The 21,970-nt window shown below is 34.1% G+C and overlaps 1 protein-coding gene and 1 non-coding gene across 2 annotated transcripts; both read left to right on the top strand.

Moving 5' to 3' along the window:
* Positions 1-9,871: 9,871 nt before the first annotated feature.
* Positions 9,872-10,840, top strand: LOC18435484 (pathogenesis-related protein PR-1). The gene has a single exon (XM_006845528.4). It carries the CDS (start codon positions 9,999-10,001, stop codon positions 10,662-10,664), a length of 666 nt encoding a protein of 221 aa, XP_006845591.1. The 5' UTR covers positions 9,872-9,998; the 3' UTR covers positions 10,665-10,840.
* A 913-nt stretch (positions 10,841-11,753) lies between these two features.
* On the top strand, positions 11,754-11,826 carry TRNAA-UGC (transfer RNA alanine (anticodon UGC)). Its single transcript has one exon. It is a non-coding gene; the product is annotated as a tRNA-Ala (tRNA).
* Positions 11,827-21,970: the final 10,144 nt, after the last annotated feature.

The following is a 21,970-nucleotide window of genomic DNA, read 5'->3' as shown; positions in this document are numbered from 1 at the left end:
AATAAGAACTTCTTCTTTTTTATTTATTTTTTTATTTATTTTTATTTAACTCTCTATTAAGGTTTCCTTTCATATAGAAGATAAATACTGGCTTCTAATCTTATATGCTTTCTTAATTTTTATATTCCACGGAAGGGGAATATGATGCTTTCTCTTGGTTTTTCATTCTTTTTATGATTTTCAATTATGTTTTTCTCTTAACCCTACTCCCTCAATGTAGAAGATTTGCCTTTAAAATTCTTGATCAATAAAGTCCTCTAGCAAACTGATATAGGATCATGAATATTGGCTAATTTCATTTCTTTTAATTTCTCAAAATTCTTATTTTAAAGAGTAAGATATGTCATAATTTCTATTTTACCTTTTCAATAATTTCTTTCTTAATTTTTAATATTGGCAATGTAGACCTTTACGAATTTATCCTTATACAATATGATAGTAAATTTATAAATTGTTACTCAAAAATTACTTATTTTGGTATTTATATTAGAATCAAGCTAAATTATCATTTTTTATAGTATACAAAAATTAGTAAATATGACATATATAACTCTAATTATTAAAAATTTTGTAATAAAAAAAAGTTAGTTTATGTCTATATAGTTTTTTTAAAATGTACACTATATAGTCTATGGGCGATACAATTCATAGATTATATAGACTATGTACTCGATATGGTCATAAGAGTATATAGCTTGATGGGTTGGACTGCAGGGGCCATTGAATCCTAGCCCAGTCGCTACACAGCCATTGGGCCGATTTTAGGCCTAGGCCTGTTTTATGGGCAAAAAATAAGGGCCCAAGCCTAGGTTATTTAGGGTCGGGACAAGCCAGTAAGCCCATCAATGTCCCCACTTCAATAGCTGCATTAGAACTTGTGATGGGGTTGCAGCGATCAACATCTTAACCAATCAACTCTAAGCTATCACAATTCATCAAACTTAGAAATCCTTATCAATAAATGAGTGTGGTTTATATAAGGTACTCACCTAAAAGGCTAAAACAATCAAAGTAAAGGTCACCTTCAAAATACTATTTGAAGATGCATTTTTAGGTACCACAAACTCTCGTGATTGTTTGAAAATCTGTTTTTACTCCTGAATATAAAATTTAAAGCTTTACAAAATTTGTAGATCAAGTTGATCTATAAACACTTGAAAATCTTGAAATGGACGGTCCGGATAATATGTTACTAGACGCTTCATTTTTAATACTTAAAATCATTTTCTTTTCATATCAATACATCACAAGATTCAATTGAAAAGTTTTCCAGTATCATAACAACCTTTTTCGATGGAGTTTTGAGGTGCATCTAATTTCTACAGCATAAGGTTGACCTCGTTATATAAACTTCTTCCTTGATATTAAAATGGAGTTAACCTATGAACATTTTCTAATTACGAATAGAGATTGGATATCATGATGTTAAAAAAAAAAAAAAAAAAAAAAAAGGGGTCCTGAAAAGTGCAACCTAATCGTATTTTACTTAAATCCATCAAACCTAAGGCTTCTAAAGGCATGTGCACATAAAACATAGGAAACCCAAATCAGCAAATCCCCTTACCATCCCAATGGCTAATTATACCGAACATTCTAGAAGCAAAGAACAAGGAAAATAAATGTTTCCGATAACCATTTAATTTTTTTGTTATATTCAATGTTGTGGTATTTTTCCTGCTTTTTGGAAAACGATTTTATGGAACGGCTGTATAGTAATATAATGCAACCATCTTCAAAAACATATTAGAGACATTTGTTTGACACAAATTTTTAAATGTACACTCTTTTCATTCTGAAGAACAATCACAAAAAAGAAAATTTTGAAAAAGTTCTATAGAAAGTTTTCATTCTAGCCCAATTAATATAAGCCGTCCATTTTATTGAGATGGTTAGATAAGGGCTTCAGAAAGATTTCTTTTATTCCCAAAATTTTTATATAGTGCTATCATCATTAAATTAATAATACTAAAAAAAGAAGTGATGTTGAATTTTTTAAGGCATAGATCTTGAAATTCACCAAATGGATGATTGAGATGTATTTTTGGATGGGTACTAACGTTGACCAAGGTGCAAATTGAATTTTTTTTTCTATAAGATTGATTATGAGTAAGAGAAGAATGTGTGTGTAAAATTTGGGGCCATACAAATACCAAAAATATGGTTTTCTAGAGGTGTGGTTACATTATACTACTATACAACCGTTGCATTAGATTATTTCCCTTCTCTTTTTCTTTTGAATATGGTAATTTCCTTTTTAATTCAAGATTGTTTACCATGTTAAATAAGGTCTACCTTCATTAAGCTTATGTTTTTGCAAATATAAAATAAAGAGGACGTTCTTATTTGGCATACATTAAATTGTTAATGACAATTTCATATTAAAAAAATTGAGAAAAGAGGGTAGAGAGGGGATGAGGGGGTAGGATGAAATGTTTAGAGAAACTTTAATATTGCCTTAAAAGGAAAGCATCGGTAGAGGCTATTGCGAAATTAGTAAATAAATTGGGGGTCTATATGAAATTTCTCCATAAAAGTTATAAGTTTCATAATGAGTTAGAATCTTGGGAAAATATCTAAGTAATATCCGAAAATCTCCTTCATTTTGTGGGAGCCACTCTCTAATATTTTCTTTCATGTGACATTAAAGAAAACCAATAGTTTTCACCCAAACCCCTAATCCCTGAACCTTTTAATTTTATATATTTATTTCCTTAAATGACTCTCAATAATTACTCTTAACCCCACATGTCCTTTCCCTCTTATAACCTATCCCATTCAATCCACTCCAATTATTTTCTCTCTCTTCTCTTCTCAACCAGTCAGTGAGAGAGGGAGAAGAGAAGAGGAGAGAGCACTCGTAACCTAATAGATAAAGTTTGAGAGTGGGAATCTCACAGCACTCACAACAGATGAAAAATTATCCAAGATTTTCGACCACATAGATCGAAGAGATCGAAGAATCTTTTGTTCCTTATTACACCACTTAATGACATTTAAGGAATCTCCCTCGACCACAATTTCCCCCATTAGACCTTTGCCTCGAATGATCTCTAGCCCTTAAAGAAGAGCACTCAATTTGTCCTTGCCATCCAGGATCTAGCAAAAGAGCACAAAATATTACGTTCATGATTCCTTAACACCCCCCTATACGAACTCGTCTTCGTCCTTGTCCTGGCCAAGTCACTCAGGCTTGTCCTAGTTGGCTTTCCCGAGTCCACCATGGGTAGCCTCCCGCACCCCAAAAAGCAAATGACCCCACCCCACTTACTAAAAAAAAAAAAATATAAATAAATAAAAAAAAAGTAAAAAAAAAATAAATTTAAAAAATTTTAAAAATATGAAAATGATAAACAATAAAAAATTCAAAAAAAAAAAAAAGGTTAAAAATCATCGTTTTTTAAAAAGGAGGAAAATAAAAAATATTTTTTAAAAATTAAACCATAAAAATATGGACACAACCAAATACAAGTCAAATGCTAATTGATTTAAATAAAAAATTTCAATCATTTGTAATAAAAATGTGATTGATTATATAGTAATTATACACCCCCCCAGTTTATGGGATATGATGCTATGGGCACCTGTCAGGCCTGCATAGTCGAAGCTAATGTTCGCAAAATCGAACCGGAATGGTTAACCAGACATGAGCTTGGAAGTAGTTTAACTGGCCTAACCGGTAAACCGTCCGAGTCAACCGCTCTAATCGGGCAAATCCCGAGCGGTCAAAAAAGTGTTGAAAAAAAAAAAAAAAAATCTACTAAAATATAACAAGCATATAAAGAATGATTAAAACAAAACACATTCATATGAAGTTGAAAATTAATGAAAAAAAAGGATTTTAACCCATTTTATATTTTAAAATTTTCTATAAGAGATGGGAAAATATAAAAGTGAGTATTAATTTCCAAAACAATTTTTAATCTTTCCCATAATGTAAAGAATATTTAAAAATTCCTTACAAATCAAATTCTTTATTTTTGAGAATATAAATATATTTTTTGAATTTTTTATTTTAAAATACCTGTTGATCACCCAAACCTCCCAAAACCGGAACCGGCCAATGGCCGGTTCTAATCTAACCGGTCAGTTAGCGGTTAGATTAGGCAATTTTACGAACAATGAGTCAAGCATTGTAGAAGATGATTGGTATATTCCACATAATTTAAAAGTGCATGGAACACTAGACACGGCCTGCCAATGCCAAGCTTGGGCCCGGGCCTGGCCTTGAGCCCAACCTAGGTTCCTAGAGGGCTGGCCTCGGCTTGGCCTGGTCTTGACCGGGCCGAAGTGGCACTGGTCTGTTGGGATGGGTCTAATAAAAAAAAAAAGAAACGTAAAAAAATAAAAATAAATAAAAATATAGGGCCTAGGCCGTTTCTAGCCCACATGCCACATTTTCTAGCCTAAGCCCTATTTTTTCAGGGCTGGGCCGCTTGGCCCACTGCCAGGCCCATAAACACCTTATGGGGTCGTTTGTTTAATGGAAGTGTGGGGCGTCCAAAAGCCCTTCTTCGATGCACTTTGGAAGACGTGGGTTCAATGGGTTAGAATATAAGCTGTGCTTCCCAAGTCAACGTTTATTCAAAAGCCATCACACTTCCTGCAAGCAAATACTGGAAGCCTAAACAAACGTGCCCCCCATGTTTTCAAAACCAGATCTGCAATTGAATCATAGAGGGATGTATTCTAATCGAAACTAGTCGAACCGCTTGTTGAGCTGATTGATTGAATTTTTATAGATAAAACATAAAAAAAAATCAAATTAATTACCAAAAATAACGTTTTTCAAAGTTATCGTTGGTCCAACCAATCAAAATCCGCCATAGTCAAATATATGCTTTGATTGATTTTTAATCAAATCGGAACTTAACTTCAGAACAAATTGATCAACTGCCCAATTAATCCGTCCAACCTACCCAGTCCGTTCTTGAATCTCTTGATAACCATGACCTCTAGGGTATTCTAGGTCACTTTCAAGAACATGTGTTGTCTTCTCCGCACTTGGAGTATACTAGTGCTTTAAAATCCAGATTGATGGGGTGGATCGTTTACTCACAGATCCAAGTCGGATCATTAGATCTGTGATACAAATCGGGTTTAGATCGGTCTAAATCGGTGATCCATAAAATATTAATATATATATATATATAAAATTAAAATATGAATTTATGGTTGGGAATTTAGAGGAGACTTAAGAAGGTTTTAAGGGGAACCAAGCCAGAACCTATACCATCCTGAAACCAGTTTAGTCGTATCTGATTTCCATCGATATCAACGCCTACAGAAAGAGCACCTCTAGAGGTCCTGCTCCTAGCAAGATATTCGCAAAAAACTGAAAAATGAGGTGATAGGGTAGGATGGCCTGTCAACATATGCTTATGATTGAGCTAATAAATGGACCTTCAAGAAGGGTGTTCGTATAAATGATGCAGCATTCCTGTTTTTCCTATTAAAGCAACAGCAGATAAGGAATCTTATCAAAAGAAGGAGATTGAATGAAGCATGCGATCTCAAAGAGAAACTTGTGCCATGTTAGTGAGTTTGGGCAAAAGCCGACACACTTGGATGCAGCATACAACGAGGTATGTTAAGATTTCTCCAAGTAAAGGAATCCTCATGTCAACAGTTGGATGTATTATTTTGGTGTCTGAAAGTCTACATGGTGATTTTTGTGTCACAGTTTTTTCTCTTAGTTAGTAAGAAATAAATTATTCGAGTCATCATCATGATCATGTTAGTTTTTTTCTAATTAATTATAGTCGACTACATTAATCTTGATTCTCTATTATGCAGTAATAAAAGCCATATCTCAAGATCAAGTATAGAAGCTAAATATAGAGGCCTCAACTATAAGTGAGGTCACGATGATAAGAAATCGCTGAGTTCTAAAATACTTGTCTAGGGAGCAAGAGGGCCCAAGGTAACATGTTCTTGATTTTGAGTAAAAGCAGCATCCTAGGTCACTGTTGCTTTCTCGATCAAGATTATTCTTTCGGTGAGGTTTGTATAAGGTGCTCATTTTGTACTATACAAGTAAGCCACACCTCTAAATTTTTAGTTCGAGTGCTAAAAGCTTCATGATAGCTTAAAAATCCATGTTCAACCCTAATTATAAAATTTAAAATTTAAAAAATAGTGCAGATTTCAAACACTTGAAAATCTTAAAAATAGATGGTCCATATAACTTAACATAAGATGCATTATTTTTATGACGTGAAATTCTTTTTTTTTTTTCTATATATCTACATATGTCAAGGTCAAAATGATCAATTGGAAGGCTTTTCAACTTCGGAACATTCTTTTCTCTTGATTTTTGAGATGTGCTTTACTTCTACAGTGTGAGGTTGAAACCTCATACAAAAGTTTTCCTTATTTTTTGTTTGTCCATATGCATAGACAAGATAGGTTCATAATAGTATGTGTTTTCCTCTACACGATAATGCCACAATCATACTGCGGTCTGACACGTGTCCCCAATAATTTATCATTTGAGGTTTTGTTATAAGCCCCGTTATACTCCACTCCATCACGTGCACAACAAATTTCATTTTTGAGGTCCAACGTTACAACCCGTGAAACGCCTTCTAGAATGTGGAACTAGCAAGACCTCCACTCATTTTTTCACCAAGAGTTACCTTTTGTAAATATGAAAATTCAAAAGATTAGCATACTGTGTATTACTCTACCTGCTAAAAAACCCTGTCTAGGGTATTTTTAGGACATTAATTTTGGGGGATATAACTTCTAGAACCTTCTGAACAAGTTTTTCGGAAACTAAACGGATCGATCTAACCGGTTGGTACCAATCCGACTTGTCAATCTTTCGAGGTTTTTTGTAAAAAAAACTTTATGGGGGACTGAACTGGGGCATCTTAGATTCTGATAGGTACCCCACTGGTTCTGGCTAACTCGGTAGTCTTTTAAAACACTACAGGAATTGGCAAGAAAAAAATCATGGGTACTTATGTGTCCCATAAAAATAACGCCTTAAGAATGAATGAAGACCGTCCAATGTATATTGGACCTGATCAGATATTGATCTGAATCCTATGTGTATTTTTCGGATCGAATCTTGATCTAGGTGAATCCAGACCCGATCTGAAAATTTCTCAACGCTAATTCACTTGTAGGAGTCGAAATTGATATATAGTTTTCTTAAACATAAGCTATTGATCCCTCGACTTCAAGCCCGATTTCTAGGAGTACATTTTTTTGCTGTCAAACATAAACTACTAATTTGCTCAAACTCCTATCCAATGTTTTCATTGCCGCATGGAACTCTAAATATTTGACTTATTTGGCTTTTAGTCTTGGAATACCCCAAAGGTACGAGAGGTCTCCTATGAGGCACATGGCTTTTTTCTTGAAGAGAGGCTTTCCGCTTAAGTTCTAGACTGAAGATTATTTATGGTTACATATAGTGGTCCTATTGGACCAAGTTGTACACTTGGGCCCATGATGAAAATACTTAAAGAGGCAGTTAAATATTTGAAATCACATTCAGCTTTGATCGGTTAAAAATCTTGTTTTCTAAGGTAAGAAATTCCCAGATACGATGCTCTTGAAAATGGTCATTGAGGGCCCTCAAAACCAATTTTCTTTGAAAAAACTGCGATTTAAAATCCAAAGTTGGGATTTTACGAGCCCATCCACTGGTACGATTTGGATTGAAGATAATGACCAATTTAATCAAATTAGTAAAAAGACTTTATGGAAAATTCATCAAAATGATAATAAGAGATGCAATATTTAGTATTTTACATTTTTGATACTATTCCAATTCATGGTAAAGGTTTCTATACTTCCCGTGTAGCATAGAAGATATATACTTTCCCTCCTATCCAACTGTCGAATTTAGATCAAGTTAGCCATTGACCGTTTGATCTAACATCTGACGCCTCAGAGTATTTTGCTTTTTAAGTTTTTTTCACAAAATGTATGAATATGAAATTTGGTATGTACCATCTTTTCAATGGGGTGCATCTAAAAAAGTATTAAAAATAATTTTTCGATAAAATATAATGATCAAAATACCCCATAACACTTTTAGGGGTATTTTATATGTGAGATTTTAAGAGAGGATTGGACGTCTAAAATTTGGTGTCAAAATATTATGTAGAAAAATTAAAAATAAAACAGTGTAGAGACATGATATTGTAATTAAAGCCATCTCAGCCATCCATTCAGAATGGATGGTTGGATAGGGGGAAGTATATAAGTTTTATGCTGTAGAGGAAGCGGAGAAAGTTTGCTCCAACTCATTATCATACATCCTTTTATGGGTGTTTTGAAATAAAATCAAATAATATGAGTACAATGTTAAATAGTTACATCATCTCATAGGGGTACTTTGATAATTTTCCATGTGAGATGAACTATTTTACATTGGATATTTTTTTTATGGAAAAGTATATAATGAGATCATTTACTTTTAGTATAAGATGGTCACAATTAATATTGACTATGCAATATGAAATTAGATGGCTACATTTATTTAATTGACCAAGTTCAAAGTTCAAGAGAATTTTTCTCAACCTTTGTTACACACCAAGCTATCATTTCACATCGGATGGTTGTAAGTAATTTTGACCTCCTTATATCAGAGGTAAATAATCTCATTGTATACAATCTCTTTTTTATTTAATTTCAAAATAGCTATAAAAAGACATATGATCATAAGTTGGAATAATGTAAAAAAATATAAAATGCTAAATATTATATCTCTCATAGTTATTTTGACAAAGTCACGGCCACTTAATTCAGTGTGTAGGGACCAAGGGAATGCTAATTGTCCGTTAGAGCAAGGGGATGGCATATGCAGGACTCGGATAAAGCTCATTTCTACCATTCATTTAATGGAATGGATGTTTGCTGTCCTTGTCGTGGACTATGTGCCATTTCTCTCAGCAATCATGGAGAGTCATGGACTATAATAGTTTTTTTTTTTTTTTCCTCTCTTATGATTCTTGTAATTATGCTTTTTTTTATACAGAAAAGTATATAAAAAATTTATTTACTTTTGGTATAAAGTGGGCACAATTATTTTTTTTTCTGTCAAATTTCAAATTAAGTTGTCATAAGAGTGTCATTAAATAGATTCAAAGTTAAAAAAGGTAAAACAAAAATTATTGAACTCTGTGGCATAACTCAAGTCATTTAAAAGTAATTGTAATATCTTTGTAATGATTAATTGTAATATCTTTGTAGTAAAAATAAATGATATCACTGCAATTCCATTTTTAATGAAAATGCTAGATAATATTTTAAAAAAGGAAAAAAGGAAAAAAAACCTAAACTATGTACCACACCACACAATATTGGAAAGTGACGCTTTTACCCTCCTTGGTGGGACCCATAGGGGCCACTCTACACATGCATCGAGTGTTCACGGGTGCACAAACAAACACCGTCCCCATTCACGGGGGCCTCTCCATTATAAATCAAACACGCATTTCCCCACAATTCCCGAAACTAAAGGAAAGGACAACACTTCCTTACCCTCACTCAAATCCTGCACCACTCTCTTCTCTCTCTCTCTCTCAATTCCCTTAACCTCTCTATCTCTCTCACACACATTCCTCTAAGCTCTCTCTCTCTCTTTCACTCACACACATTCCTTTAAGCTCTCTCTCTCTTTCACTCACACACACATTCCTCTAAGCTCTCTCTCTCTCTCTCTCTCTCTCTCTCTCATACACACACCCCCACCCCCCTCCCCCCAACAAAACACATACATTCCTCAACTCTCTCTCTCACGCAGGCGCACACACACATCCACCCCAACAAGCACACACATTCCTCTAAGCTCTCTCTCTCTCGCGCGCACGCACACACACCCACCCACCCACCCCAACAAGAACACATATTCCTCTAAGCTCTCTCTCTCTCTCTCTCTCTCTCTCATTCCTGTATCTGTCTCTCTATTTTCACACACAAATTTGCTACACACACCTTCCTCTAAGCTAAGTTTAGAGTTAGACAGTCTCTCTCTCCATAAAATGTACTATACTCAAATTCTCCTCTTCATCCTCCTCTTCTCCATTTCATTTAACAACCACCATATCCATGCTCGGCCTCCACCGGTATTTGGTGAAAACCGGCCAGAAGACGCAACAATTCACCATCTCCTAGGAAAGAACCTGCCGGTAAACCAAACAATTCAGGATCTCCTAGAAAAGAAGCTGCCGCAAAACCAAACATTATACACTTTCTCCGGCGGATTTTGTTGGAATTGCTTCACAGATGCACTGCAGTTCTTGTTCGCCCACAACTGGGCTCGAGCCCAGCACCTGGAAATCCCTCTAGTTTGGGACATAGAGGTCGAAAAATACGCAAAATGGTGGGCGAACCAGAGGAAATCAGACTGCAAGTTGCAGCATTCATTCCCTGAAGGCGATTTCAAGCTTGGAGAGAACATATTTTGGGGCAGCGGCTCAGTGTGGTCTCCAATTGATGCAGTTAAGGCTTGGGTTGATGAAGAAAAATATTATTCATATCGAAGCAATTCTTGCGTTGGGGACCAAATGTGCGGCCACTATACCCAAGTAGTGTGGAAGAACACTAGAAGGATTGGGTGTGCTAGGGTTGTATGTGACACAGGGGATGTGTTCATGACTTGTAACTATGATCCCCCAGGGAATTACTTGGGTGAAAGGCCATACTAGGCTTTTGGGTTTAGAGAATTTGGAATTAATGTAATATTTACATGGTAATGTAATATGTGTGCACTTATGTAAAGTCTGTTTGTGTATGTCTGAGGATATTCTTCTACAAGCATTGGTGTCATTATGTACAAGTTTTTGAGAAAATATCATTACGGGGCTCTAGTTATCTTGCAAAATAATCAAATAGTTGAAAAAATTGTAGGTAATTTACTTTCTAAGTTTCATTCCATAAACGTACAACCATAAAGATTTTGTAATTATGTTATGACAGGTCCCGAGCCTAGAGAAAGGACGAAGGAAGAAGGTTGTGTTAGGTGGGCAGACAACATAAAACTTAGCTGCATTTTTCATGAATCCTGAACTAGTTATTTCTTATTGTCAACTCCAAATAGTTGGAATATGGCTTGGGATGATGATGAGGGCATCTATAAAAACTTTGCTTTAAAATTCTCATTATTACCTTTATTTAGGATTGGGAACCTTGCATACTTAGGGCGTTTTAATGACTTAGACCGCTTGAACTACAAAACTAATCAAATATTCATGGTTTTGTCTTAATAACATTGAACAATTGGGGGCATTTTGGTCATTTAACAAAATATAAATACCGGTATTTTTTCAAGGTTCTTACTGTAGTTTGGAGCTTAAAGTATATTATGAAATGAAACTTCAAAACTAAATGTTGCTTTAACAAACAAGACCTTGTCCCTTTTAATAGTTATGCAGGAGAATTTGAACCCTTTACTTATATTTTCTCAAAATTTGTAATAAAAATAATAGTTTTTAGTAAAAATAATAAATTTGAATGTGAAAAGATTTCGTTACTTCAATGATCCAAAAATATACCTATCTCTACAAGGAGCTCCAGCAAACACAAAAGGCCCATGTGCCAATTCTCAGGTTGAAAAGCCCCACATGATTTCTAGAATATATTTTGGACCAAAATTCCCTTTGCTTGAGGAATTCATCTGAATGGCCAAATATTATGATTTGAATCGCCAAGGTTCATCTTTTCTGCTTTTGGTGGTTGAACGGCTAAGATGAATAGATTATACATATAGATAAATGTGCATAAGTGTGACAACCGATGGGGATGTAGCTCACATGGTAGAGCGCTCGCTTTGCATGCGAGAGGTACGGGGTTCGATACCCCGCATCTCCAGCTTGTCGTATTTTTAGTTCATTGATGGCTCAATATTGCTCATGGCAACATTTGTGGCTGGCCTAGGGTCATCGCAATATTATGTGAAATTTATGAAAACTCCAGTTTTCGGTTTTTTAAAACATTGATGGCTCAATATTGCTCACGGCAACATTGTGGTCCAGGGGGTCATCGCAATATTATGTGAAATTTATGAAAATGGATAAATAATTTGAGAGTAATGATCTTATATTTGTGCTAAATGATTAACTTTTTTAGAGATTTGTATTAACTTTAATGGTAATTATTTGAGGTCCTATACATATGGGTGTACGATAGTCTATCATCACTCATAATTTAATTAAAATTTTGGTAAAATATCTTTGTATATTCCATTTTGAACTTTTATTTCTCCAATGACTTAAGGATGCAAAACATATCCTACTACCTACAAATTCACACTATTATATCTCATAATTCCCTAAACATGTTTTATTTATTTATTATTAATTTTTTAGACCAAAACAAATTTTAAAAAAACATTGTTTCTAAACCACTCTCTCTTGATGATTCTCTTTCTCTCTCCCCCGATCAACCTCCCAAACTCCTCTCTCTCTATATATCATGAAAGAGCTCAATGGCTTCTTAGCCATGGTCAAGCTAGAGATCAAGCCATTCCATGAACCAACGTCTTTTGTGGGGATCTTTCCAAATAATTTTAGAGCCATTTATAATGCCCCACATTTTGAATACATGTCAACCACTAAAGTAGCGAGCTCCACATTCCCTGAAACCATGGATTTTATAATGTAAGCATAGACCCACCGGCCTAGACAGAGAGAACGCAAACGCAAAGAAGACATCGAAAGCACGGCTACAAGTATTGCCTGGTTGGGTTTGATGTTTTCGAGCTGCATTTCATGAAAGAGAGGGAAGGCTTCTTTATGTCTACCCATCTGAACATAACCAGAAATGATGGCACTCCAAGAAAACATCTCTCTCCACCATTTCATTGAACAGTTGGCCCACTTTGTCAAAGCTTCCAAATCGAATGTACCCATTAATCATGGCAGTGCAACAGACCACATTGAATTGAGAACTTTCATCGAAAACTTGGCGTGAATAATCCAAGCACCCAGCATTGGCATATATATTGAATGAACCCATCCATTCCTATCTCTAGCTTTAAAACTTGACAATGAACCTGTTTGCCTTCTAGGGGAGACGACCAAAGATTGCAGGCTTTTAAAAGAGAAGGAAACGTGAATTTATTGGGTTTTGCACTTTCTGTGAGCATTTGAATGTAGAGAGAGAGAGATAGCGAGAGAGAGAAAGAGCTTCTACATGTGAAAGACCATCGGAATATGAATTGATCATGGAATTCCAAAGAAATGTGCTCTTATTCTCGACATGGTCGAAAATCAGTCTAGCCTGATTCAAATGACAGGGACCAAAATTCATATAAAAACCGAGGATCTTGCCTATGTGAAATGGGTCTCTGGAGAGTCCTAGAGTGAGAAAGAAGCCGTGTATTTGGGAGACATGATTGAAATTTTAGCATTTTTTGAGTAGAGAGAAAACGTCAACAGGCGACTTTAGAAGAGGATTTTGGAAGGGAATGTACAGATAATGAAGTAGAGAATAGGAGAGAGAGAGAAAGTGGCTCGCAGAAAAAGGAATACCAACGTAAAGGAAAACCCCTGTCTCTCGATACATGGAGAGAGATTGAAACAAGTGGGGAGAGAGAGAGAGTGAGAAAAAGATGTTTCTCTAGAGGTTTAGGGCTCTAAAACTTTAAGGCTTGACCCGTTGGAAAATGTTCCAGCTTCCGGAAAATTGAGACTACTTCTCAAGAGGTTCATGGTCTTGAGGTTTTCACCGACGATTGCCGGGACCTTGCCAGAAAATCCAAGAGCTGAGATTGAATCATGTGAGGAGAGAAAGATAGAAAAAGTTATATTTTATAATTTATTTGGGTTAAAAGTTGGAATAAAAATAAAAAAAGTTAATCGGAGGTTAGAAGATAATTTTTGAAATTTTGAATTTAAAAAAAAATGGAAGTTGAAAATGGGGTTTATAGAGATATTTTTTCTAAATTTGTTTTTATCGATTTTTCTTAATTTTAAAAAACACACCAAGATGCACATGCACATAATCACGAGTTTAAATTCTTGGGAATAAAACGTTAAATATATAAATTAGTGGACACATGCATTATTATATAATCAATTATTTCAATAAAGTTAATGAGGACTCTTATCTATTGTTCGGCAGTGTAAATTCATATGGTTTTGGCCAAAAATAGCGAAAAATAATTGGCAATCATCAATCAAGATAAATACTTAAATAATAGGAAAAATTATGCATAGATTGGATTTTTTTTGGGTATTAAATAATCAAAATAATTTGAATGCATATCTAGAAAAATGCATTCATCAACCAAATATTTATCTAAAACCTAATCCCTCTAAAAAATTATGAACCTAAATTATGAAATTCTTTAATCTAATTTTTTTCAAAAGGTTCAATAATCAAAATAACTTGAATAATTGTATAGTAATATGATGCAACATCCTTCAAAAACTATTTTAGGGCCATATATTTGATCCAAAATTTAAAATATATATTCTTTTCATTCTAATGAACAATTTCAACCAAAAAAAAAGAAAAAAAGAGAGAAAATGCAATTTAGAAAGTATTTTTTTAGCCCAATTAACATAATTCGTCCATTATAGTGAGATGCTTATATCTAGGCTTTAGAATGATATTTTTTCTTTTCAAAATTTTTAGATAATTTTACTATCATTAGATTAAAATATTAAAAATGAAAAAAATTTGATATTTAATTCATAAAGACCTTGAAATTCATCAAATGGATGGTCTAGATTCATTGTTGGAGGGGGCTCATTTTGATCATAAATAGGGTACAAATTATTATTATTATTATTATTATTATTTTAGATTGATTATTGAGATGAATAGAGTGTGTGCAAAATTTTTGGGTCATAACCTTAAAATGAAGAATCACAGATGCACCTCAAAAATATATCGAAAATATTGTTTTAATGTTGAAAAAACCTCTAGTCGATCTTCTCAACATCGAGATGTATGAATATGAAAAAAAAAAAAAATTTGAGTCCCCAAAATAGTGCATCCTGCAACATATTATCTAGACTGTCAATTTTCAAGATTTTCAGATGTTTATAGATCTACTTGATTTTAACCATTCTTGGATTTTAAAATTTTCTAATTAGGTACGAAAATAGATTTTAAGATAATACTAAGATTTTTAACAAGAAAAATACATGTCACGATAAAATTTTAAGGTACACCTTAATTGGATTGTTTAAGGTTGCAACCTTATAGAAACCACACCCATATATATATATATATATATATATATATATATATATATATATATATATATATATATATATATATATATATATATATATATATATATATATATATATATATATGTGTGTGTGTGTGTGTGTGTGTGTGTGTGCAATAATCTAATGCAACAGTTGTATGTAGTATACTGCAACCACACTTCTAGAAAACTATGTTTGTGGTATTTGTATGATCTAAGAGTTTGCACACACACTCTCTTCATATCAATTGGGATTGATAATACCCCAAAATTTTAGGATTGATTGTTGAGATGAAGAGAGTGTGTGTGCAAAGTTTTGGGCTATACAAATACCACAAACATGGTTTTCTAGAAGTGTGGTTACATTATACAATAATACAACCGGTGCATTAGATGGTTGCCATATATATATATATATATATATATATATAGGTGTGGTTTCTATAAGGTTGCAACCTTAAATAGTCCAATTAAGGCACACCTCCAAATTTTATCATAATGTATAATTTTGTTGTAAAAAATTCCTAAGATTATCTTAAAATCCATTTTCATAGGCAATTATAAAATTTTAAACTCCAAATATAGTTAGAATCAAGTAGATCTATAAACATATGAAAATCTTGAAAATGAACGGTCTAGATAATGTGGTACAAGATGCACTATTTTTGGGACTCAAAAACCTTTTTTTTTTTTTTTCAAATTCGTATATCTTGATTATCAATTAGAGGGTTTTTCATCATTAAAACAACTTTTTCACATAGACACACATATATAGGGATTATATACAATGAGACCATTTACCTTTAAAATAGGGAGGTCACAATTACTTACAACCATCCAATGTGAAATCTGATAGCTTGGTGTATCACAAAGTTCGAAAAAAATTCTATTGAACTTTGAGCTTGGTCAATGAAATAAATGCAGCCACCCAATTTCACATCCAATGGTCAAGATTTATTGTGATTTTTGCCCATAGGCTCAGCACTGATGCCAATTTTTTCGAATAGCGTGGATTAAAGACTGTCACGGACTTAGCATGTCCATGTCACATAAATTTAAAGCAAAAAATACAGGGCGACCGCCACGGCTTCCGTAGGCAAGTGGTAGTTTTTAGGCAAAACAAAACACTGTAACACGTTACCTATAGGGTTTTTAAGACTTTTCCTATATATATATATATATATATAGTACCAAGGCTCTAAACAATTAAATTTAAGCCTACCTCAAAAATTTCACTAGAAGAGGCCGTTTTGATGCCTAAATATCCTCAAATTGATCATCTCGACATCAAGATACATGGACATGAGATAAAAATGGATTTTTAAGTTTTGAAAATGGTGTATTTTGTTACACATTTTTGGACCGTTAATTTTAAAGATTTTCAAGTTTTATAGATCTCTCGATCTACACTATTTTTGAAGCTTTAAACTTTATAAATAAAGCTGGAAATATATTTTAAGGCTATCAAAAAGATTTCCAATATTGAAACCACATTTCTCGATACTATTTGAAAGTATGCTCTAATTTGATTGTTTATATATATATATAATGCATTCTTCAACCAAACTAAAATAACATTTTAAATCAAATAAAAAAAAATAACCACTATCTATTTATAAACTATACTCTCACTTTGTTATTGCATGGTCAATAAAATCTAAGAGGTTGTTAAATTTAAGAAACTTCCCACAGTAAACAACTTAATAAGCGGTTTGATGTTGACAGGGTTTTTTTTTTTCTTTTCATTTTCCTCTGCATCCGTCCCGTTGCTTCATGTACCATCCTTGGGTAGCATATGATAAATTTGGAAATACGACATTAAATATCCGGTTTCCCGCGACACTAATTTTCTCTCTCCACTCCAGTTGTTACAACAGTAGATTCGGAAAGTTTGAAGCCGTGCGTGCATTGGAGCAAGTTAACTTGAAATGTGTCAAACATTGTTGAATGGTTTCAAGCACTAGAAAAAATGAGTTTTAATCCCCACCCCCAAAATTCCTCATCCAAGCAAGCCTTACAACAAGAGAAGCCTACCCCAAAATTACTCATCCAAGCAAGCCTTACAACAAGACAAGCCTACCCCAAATTTACTCATCCAACCCTTTCTCTCTAACACAAGAAAAGCCTATTGTTATTCATCTCCAAATTCCTGGTATTTGTGCTTAATCTCCCTCATCTTTCCCTACATAATTTTCAGAGCTGGTATGCTCAGTGTCACCTCGTTTTGGAGGTATTGGGGTTTGGGATCCGGAAATAGGATCGCTTAGCTACTCGATATTGGGAACTTAGGGGGTTTTGGATGAATTAGTGGTTTGGGATCCGGAAATAGGACCTAGTGCTCCCTTAGCCACTCGATATTGGGAACTTGAGGGTTTTGGATGAATTAGTGTTTGATATTGGTGGCATAGCTACTTGATATTGGTAAGTTGATATTGGGAACTTGAGGGTTTTGGATGAGTTAGTCTTTGATATTGGGACCTTGAGGGTTTTGGATGAATTTATATATATATATATATTCATGTTTTATCTTGTTTTTTTTAGTGGGGCTTTAGGGCAAGAAATTTTTATTCTATTTTTTTTTCCACTTTGAAGATATTTTCATGGTTTGATTATGTTTCTTCCGGGTGGGTTCTTGGAGCAAAGATAAAGTTTTTTTTTTTCCTTCTATTTTTTATTTTCTCCTCGCTTTTGGGGTTTATTTTTTATGGGTTTTGGTGTAATTAATTACATATGAGAATTCAAATTTCTTTGAAAATTCTATGCTTAAACAATTTTGTGTCCGCCATGATTCTGTTTTGCTGTCGGGTGATTAACACTGTATACTAATAATAAATTAAATTTTTGTAGCAATTGTTTAGATCTGAACTCCGATCTAGATTTCATTCATAGCTTTGGGATCGGGATCCTGATCCGACCATTTTGGATCCAATTGGATCCGTTCTGGATCCAAATTTGATGTATAGTTTTATACTTTTTGGATTATGATAGAGTTCATTTATAGCTTTTGGATCCGGATCCAGATCGGAACATTTTAGATCCAATTGGATCTGCTTCTGGGTCCAAATTTGATGTATATTTTTTTGATCAGGATCTTGATCTGGGTGAATGCGGAGCCTATCCGAAAATTTCTCTGCCCTAGTTCTGTCTCACCATCTCTCTAATATCTTTACTAGGGTCCAAGGAAAGTTGAGGTTGCGAGAATTTTCGGATGCACCCGTTTTCAGAGGTAGATGTTTGGAAAGTATCCAGAACACAAGATCCACTACTTGAAAATTGCCACCCTCTGCCCCAAAGAAAAACCCAAGTTCACAACCACTCTGCAAAATACAAGAACCCATTGCTTGAAATTACGGTCCAGCGGCAAAGAAGAATCCACGATACTCCAAAGAAGGAAGGATCATGTCGATGCTCCATCTTTCCCTCTGAATTTTCGTGAGATTGAGGCCCTCTTCCATCTGACACGCATCGTCAATTTCAAGCACAATTTGAAGTTCCGTAATAGAAACCCTGACTTGCTCCATGCATTATACTGTCTGTCGGTCCACATTGTATTCTAGATGTCGATGTCCTCCATCTGTTCTTAATGCAGGCGAATACTCCCCCGCCATGGTTAGCTCATGTAGAGGAATTCATATCCACAATTCATGATTGAAACGAACTGAGTACTTCTTGCATTACATGAACAGTACTAAATTCAATTGTGTTTATCACTAGATTCTTCAGTTTTGTCATCTATGTTTGCATTTGTAATGTGAAGTCGATTTTCCTATTTATTATTTAAGTTCAATCTTAGTGAAATTCCTTAATTATTTGAGTTGTGTGTTTGATTCGCATTGCTCCTTCCACCTCACTTTTCCACTGTTTTTCTGTTGATCGATTTCAACTTTTCGTGATTAAAATCTCAAATTCAATCTGCTTTTACCTGAACTCCTCCGTCCTAGATTTTGAAGGGAGTTATCGAAAAGCATCTTGTAATGCACAGTGGGCTACGTTGGTACTCGACCACCCATTTTCCAATGTGGTTGGCTGAGATTAAGCTGGCTGTCTCCACTCTAAATTTACTGGTTTCCACATGAGCAAATCACCTCAATTATCTGTTCTTGAGAACGGATGGTTAAGGATGAAGCTGCATACAATTCTTAGTTTGAGTGCGAGGATACACATTCCTTTAGCAGCATAGTGTACATTTACTCTTGCAGAGAGTATTACGGAAGCAGCATACTGTACATTTACTCCCGTGGAGAGTATTACAGAGGATTTCTTCAAAAAGAAATCTTGGTATCCACCATCCCCCATAATCACTAGAAGGTTGTTTTCAACAAAAAATAAATAAAAAGAAAGTTTGTTTTCTAAGTTCTTATCAATTGGATTTGGCCGTCCGAATTTTCCAAGGTTTGTTGAATCATAATTTTTTCAGGCATATAGTAGAGTACATGTAAAACATTTTCTTTTTTTAAAGTGGTCACAAGGTTATATGTTTCAAATGGTTTTTTTATTTTTTGGGAATGTTAAAGTTACATCACCAAAATTTAGGAAAAGTGCTCCTACTTGGGTAAAGGGAGTTTGCACGTAGGGCAATGACCCAGTCGCTCTACCCCTAAAAAAAAGTAGGGCCTGGGACACGGACTGTGGCTTGATTTCCGGCGATGGCCAATGCCACCTTGGTTTAAACCAAACACATCTAAATAAAGTTAAAAAGTAGTGAAAAATCGATTTTGAAAAAAAATTAATTTGTAACTCGGGTTATTTTTAAAATAATTGAAAAAAAAATATATATATATATATATATATATATAAATAAGTATTCATAATCGAATCACTTTCCAATTTTTACCAAAATGATAGAAAGCAAAAAAAACAAATTACAAATAAGTTTTTTATTTTTTTTATTTTTATAAATTTTTTGAACTCCTTTTAATATCCCCAGCTTGACGACCAAACTCATGATACACAAGCCCGAGTTACTAAGGCGAGTCAGAGGATGTTCTGAAGAATCTGAACCTCGAGGAGCTCTGAATCCAAGGTGAACAGTTCAACAATGTGGTGATGAGAGAGAATGCATGTTTTACAAAGCATTGACACTGATGTGTATCACCAGCAAAAAGGCATTTACTCACCAATGGGTGGCCCTAAATGTAACAGAGAAAAACCACCAGAGGACCAAGGAAAAGAAATCCCGTTGTTTGACATGGGCTATCAGACCTGAAAACATGGATTAGGCATTTTAACACAAATTCATCAATGTGTTATGGAAAGATAAAAATGGGTGGAGATGAAATTGGAATCAGAGGTGAGAATTCTTCTGTGAATCCATTCACCGAGCCCATCGATAAGCTTCGGTTCTCAGTCAAGTTGTGTATCTGCTCCTTCAAAACAGAGGGAAAACAATGGAGGGATCAGTGGCCATGGTTTCAAGGAAGGTCACAGGGGGAGATGTCAATTGAAAGTTCATGGCGGAGGATTTGTGGTACAGGGGTGTTTCTTGATAAAGTTTCAGTCCCTCTCTCCCTGTATCTAGACTAATTATTTTGGAATTTTATGTAGTTTTTATTTTTTTTTAAGAGTAATGATCTTAGACCCTCTCACACCCATGTGTGTAAGATTTCAAAAAGACCATCGTTAAATTTAACACAGAACTCTAAAAAAGTCAAGCCCTACACCCATGTGATAATTTTTTTTAAATATCTGTGCCAAATTTAATGGTGATCATTTAAGGTACTACACATATGAGTGTGGAAAAGTCTCATACGATCATTACTCTTTTTTTAAATATTTGGTTGAACCACCAAAACCGGCCAAAATCATTAATCGTCAAATTGGATGGTTTGGGGTGTGTGACAAAGAAATGTTTTTTAAATTTTGAGTGTACTTACAACCACCGAACTTAAAATTTATGAGATAAAAATAATTGTGACCTTGTTGTATTAAAAGTAAATATTCTCCTTACATGTTTTTCCTAAAACGTTCCTATCCCTCTTGCTAGCTATGGACTCTATGGAGGAGAGAGAGAGAGAGCGCAAAAGACTCACCCACTACTTGTGCTGGCATTCACTGTTTGCTTTTTGAATCCCATCTCTTTTCTTCTAGGGAAATTTGTCAAATTTCTAGGGAAATTTGTCTAGGCAAGTTTGCTGAAGTTTTCGGGTGTGGTTTCCAAGATGTTGCAACCTTAAACAATAAAATTAAGGTGCACCTTAGAGCTTTTGTTATGAGTTGAAATTTTGGTTCTCGAAATTTTTTAGGATAAAATTTCTTTTTATCTATAGTTATAAAATTTAAAATTTCAATAATGGTTCAAATTAATCATATCTATAAGCATATAAAAAATCTTATACCCTTACCTGTAGTTCTATTTTTATCAAGGGCAAAAAACCCCTTTCACACTAAATAACCCAAAAAAAAAGAAAAAGAATATAAAAAAACTCTATATTTAAAGTCAAACAATAACAAAAGGGATTGTATATAATGAAACCATTTACTTATTGGAAACATTTACATAGAGCTGAGGTTCTAAACAATCAAATTAGAGCCCACATCAAAAATTTCAGTAGAAGATATTGTTTTGATACTCAAATATCCTCAAATTGATCGTCTCGACATCAAGACGCATGAACATGAGAAACAAAATAGATTTCAAGTTTTAAAAATAGTACATCTTTTTATGCATTTTTGGGACATTAATTTTCAAGATATTTAAATTTTCATAGATCTGCTTTATCTCCACTATTTTTTAAGTTTTAAATTTTATAATTAAAGATGCAAATATATTTTAGGGCTATCACAAAGATTTTC

The sequence above is a fragment of the Amborella trichopoda genome, chromosome 12 (assembly GCF_054954075.1).
Source record: "Amborella trichopoda isolate Santa Cruz 75 chromosome 12, AtrichopodaSantaCruz75HAP2 v2.0, whole genome shotgun sequence".
Lineage (NCBI taxonomy): Eukaryota > Viridiplantae > Streptophyta > Magnoliopsida > Amborellales > Amborellaceae > Amborella > Amborella trichopoda.
This window is presented reverse-complemented; position numbering and strand designations above follow the sequence as displayed.